Source organism: Colobus angolensis, unplaced genomic scaffold, assembly GCF_000951035.1.
Source record: "Colobus angolensis palliatus isolate OR3802 unplaced genomic scaffold, Cang.pa_1.0 Scaffold22, whole genome shotgun sequence".
In the NCBI taxonomy this organism is placed as follows: Eukaryota; Metazoa; Chordata; class Mammalia; order Primates; family Cercopithecidae; genus Colobus; species Colobus angolensis.
In genome coordinates this window covers 3,480,832-3,483,996 of record NW_012115377.1, presented here as the reverse complement: position 1 = coordinate 3,483,996, position 3,165 = coordinate 3,480,832, and the positions used below count along the sequence as shown (strand labels likewise).

At 47.8% G+C, this 3,165-nt stretch overlaps 1 protein-coding gene across 5 annotated transcripts in view; it reads right to left on the bottom strand.

Moving 5' to 3' along the window:
• The window catches only part of ACSBG2 (acyl-CoA synthetase bubblegum family member 2), a 61,754-nt gene that overhangs the window by 46,296 nt on the left and 12,293 nt on the right, over positions 1-3,165 (bottom strand). For all 5 annotated transcript variants that reach the window (XM_011943524.1, XM_011943521.1, XM_011943519.1 and 2 more), the window contains one exon: positions 1,805-1,893. Coding sequence is in view for 4 of the 5 variants with exons in the window: in XM_011943521.1 (XP_011798911.1) it covers positions 1,805-1,893 (89 nt within the window). In the remaining variant the exon portion in view is untranslated. The remainder of the gene's footprint in view (positions 1-1,804; positions 1,894-3,165) is intronic.

Sequence of the window (3,165 nt, the reverse complement as noted above, 5' to 3'; positions counted from 1 at the left end):
CTCACTGCAAACTCCGCCTTCTGGGTTCACGCCATTCTCCTGCCTCAGCCTCCTGAGTAGCTGGGACTACAGGTGTCCGCCACCACGCCTGACTAATTTTTTGGTATTTCTAGTAGAGATGGGGTTTCACCGTGTTAGCCAGGATGATCTGCATCTCCTGACCTCGTGATCCGCCCGCCTCCGTCTCTCACAGTGCCGGGGTTACAAGTGTGAGCCACCGCGCCTGGCCTGGTATTTTAAATGTTAAGCACAGTTGTAACCATACAGTGTATAAAGATTTTGATACCTGCTTTGTCACCTCTGACATCAAAAATGTTTAAAATGTGCTCTTCAGAGCCATCATTTCAAAATATTACCCAGAATCCCATCCAGAAGGCGCCTCATGGTTTAATCCCCAGCTGTGGGACACTTAGCTTGTCCCTGACTTTTATTTTGCCATCACTAATAGCACTTCCAAGAAGCATCTTTGTGCATAAGCCAAAATATATTCTCGTGTTTTGGTTTTGTTTCTTTAAGTAAAAACTCCCAAAGGTAGAATTACCAGCTCAAAAAGAAATCAGTATTTTATTTTTACTTTTTTTTTTTTTTTCATGATTAGAGCCTGGGCAACATAGCAAGAAACCATATGTACAAAAAAAAAAAAAAAAAAAAAAGAAATTAGCCGGATGTGGTGGTGTGTGCTCATAGTCCCACTTACTCTGGAGGCTGAAGTGGGAGGATCGCATGAGCCCAAGACTTCAAGGCTACAGTGAGCTATGATTGCACCACTGCATTCCAGCCTGGGTGACAGAGCGAGACTCTGTCTCACAAAAACCCCGAAGCAGACAAACAGAAAAACCCCACTGGTATGGTAGCATCTGGACCAGGTTCTCGTCATTTATTTAAATACTGAGTAACCTGGTAAACCAGACCCCAGAGGTAAACAAAACACAGTCAGAGTCATAGGAGGTTAATGTCGGGATATCCCAGCCCCTCCCTAACTCCCAGGTAATATAACTAGAGGAATTCCCTCTTTTATTTGTGTGTGTGCATGTGTGTTTAGGAGCTATTTTTTGTTTGTTTGTTTGTTTGGAGACAGAGTCTTGCTCTGTCACCCAGGCTGGAGTGCAGTGGCATGATCTCTGCTCACTGCAACCTCCACCTCCCGGGTTCAAGCAATTCTCCTGCCTCAGCCTTCCAAGTAGCAGGGATTGCAGGCACCCGCCACCACACCCAGCTAATTTTTGTATTTTGTTAGTAGAGATGGGGTTTCGCCATGTTGGCCAGGCCGGTCTGGTACTCCGGACCTCAGGTAATCTGCCCACCTTGGCCTCCCGAAGTGCTGGGATTACAGGTATGAACCACCGTGCCTGGCCATTTTGAGGGGTTTTAAAAGTTTTTTTAAAATTTTTAGAGCAGAGTGCTGACTCGACTGCCACTGGCTGTGTGAGCCTCAGTTCCCTCATCTGTAGATAGGGGATGATAGGACCCACTTCACATTGCTGTCGTGAGGTCTTCCAGGATCGTACACACGGAGCACGATGCTTCTGCACATAATCAGAAGCCTCTAAATGCTGTGATTATTATTTTGTCTGCAAAGAGTTCTGCAGCTGAAGAAAGCCGAGAGGTCTGAGACCGCTGGTCTAATGGGTGTTATTGTGTATAACCTGTGATCAGAATAATTTGTTCGTGTATCTATCCTGCCTGCTAACCAGGGCGTTCATCCAAAATGCCTGTTTGCATCTCATACCAAACAAGCCCAGGGGTCCCAGGCCCAGGTTAACGGCTCCTTAATCCTCACCGTGAACCAAGCCAATGACCTTACCCGGCTAGGATGGCGCCAACAGCAGTGATAAACCACTCCGCAGAGTTAAACCCCAGGAGGCCAACTCCGTGGAAACGCTCCAAGCCCAGCTGGGAAGGAAAAAAACAGAAAAACAAAACATAAACACAGAGATGTTACATCATTAGGATATGTGACGTTAGAGTCAAATGTAGTCACACGGAGGCCGGGCGCAGTGGCTCACAACTGTAATCCCAGCACTTTGGGAGACTGAGGTGAGAGAATTGCTTGGGGTCAGAAGTTCAAGACCAGCCTGGGCAACACAGTGAGACCCCTGTCTTTACAAAAGAGTAGAAAAGTTCGCCAGGCATGGTGGTGCACCCTTGTCATCCCGGCTACTTGGGCAGCTGAGGCAGGAGGATCACTTGAACCCTAGAGTTCGAGGCTGCAGTGAGCTATGACTGTACCGCTGCACTCCATCCTGGGCAACAGAGTGAGACCCTGTTTCAAAACAAAACAAAAGTAGCCACACGGAGTGGGAGACAGCGTTGAGCCTAAAATCTGAGGTGTAATATTGTTTTTTTGTTTGTTTGTTTTTTGGGGTTTTTTTGAGACAGAGTCTTGCTCTGTCACCTAGGCTGGAGTGCAGTGGCGTGATCTTGACTCACTGCAAGCTCTGCCTTCTGGGTTCATGCCATCCTCCTGCCTCAGCCTCCTGAGTAGCTGAAACTACAGGCACCCACCACCACGCCAGGCTAATTTTTTGTATTTTTAGTAGAGATGGGGTTTCACCATGTTATCCAGGATGGTCTCGATCTCCTGAACTCGTGATCTGCCCACCTCAGCCTCCCAAAGTGCTGGGATTACAGGCATGAGCCACTGTGCCTGGCCCTGTTTTTATTTTTAATGAAAGTATTCAAGGAATGATATCAGATAGTGGTGATAAGTTGCATATGTAGGTTGGGCATGGTAGCTCACGCCTGTAATCCCAGCCCTTTGGGAGACCGAGGTGGGTGGATCACCTGAGGTCGGGAGTTCAAGACCAGCCTGGTCTATGTGGTGAAAACCCCATCTCTACTAAAAATACAGAAAATTGGCCAGGCATGGTGGCACACGCCTGTAATTCCAGTGACTTGGGAGGCTGAGGCAGGAGAATTGCTTGAACCCGGGAGGCAGAGGTTGCAGTGAGGCCAGACTGCGCCATTACACTCCAGCCTGGGCGACAAAATAAAGAAAAAGAAACAGGATCTTGCTCTTTTGCCCAGACTGGAGTGCAGTAGGTGATCATAGCTCACTGCAGCTTCGACTTCGCAGGCTCCAGCAATCCTCTCACCTCAGCCTCCTGAGTAGCTGGGACTATGGGCCTGCTCCACTGAGTCTAATTTTTTAAAAATTTATTTTTG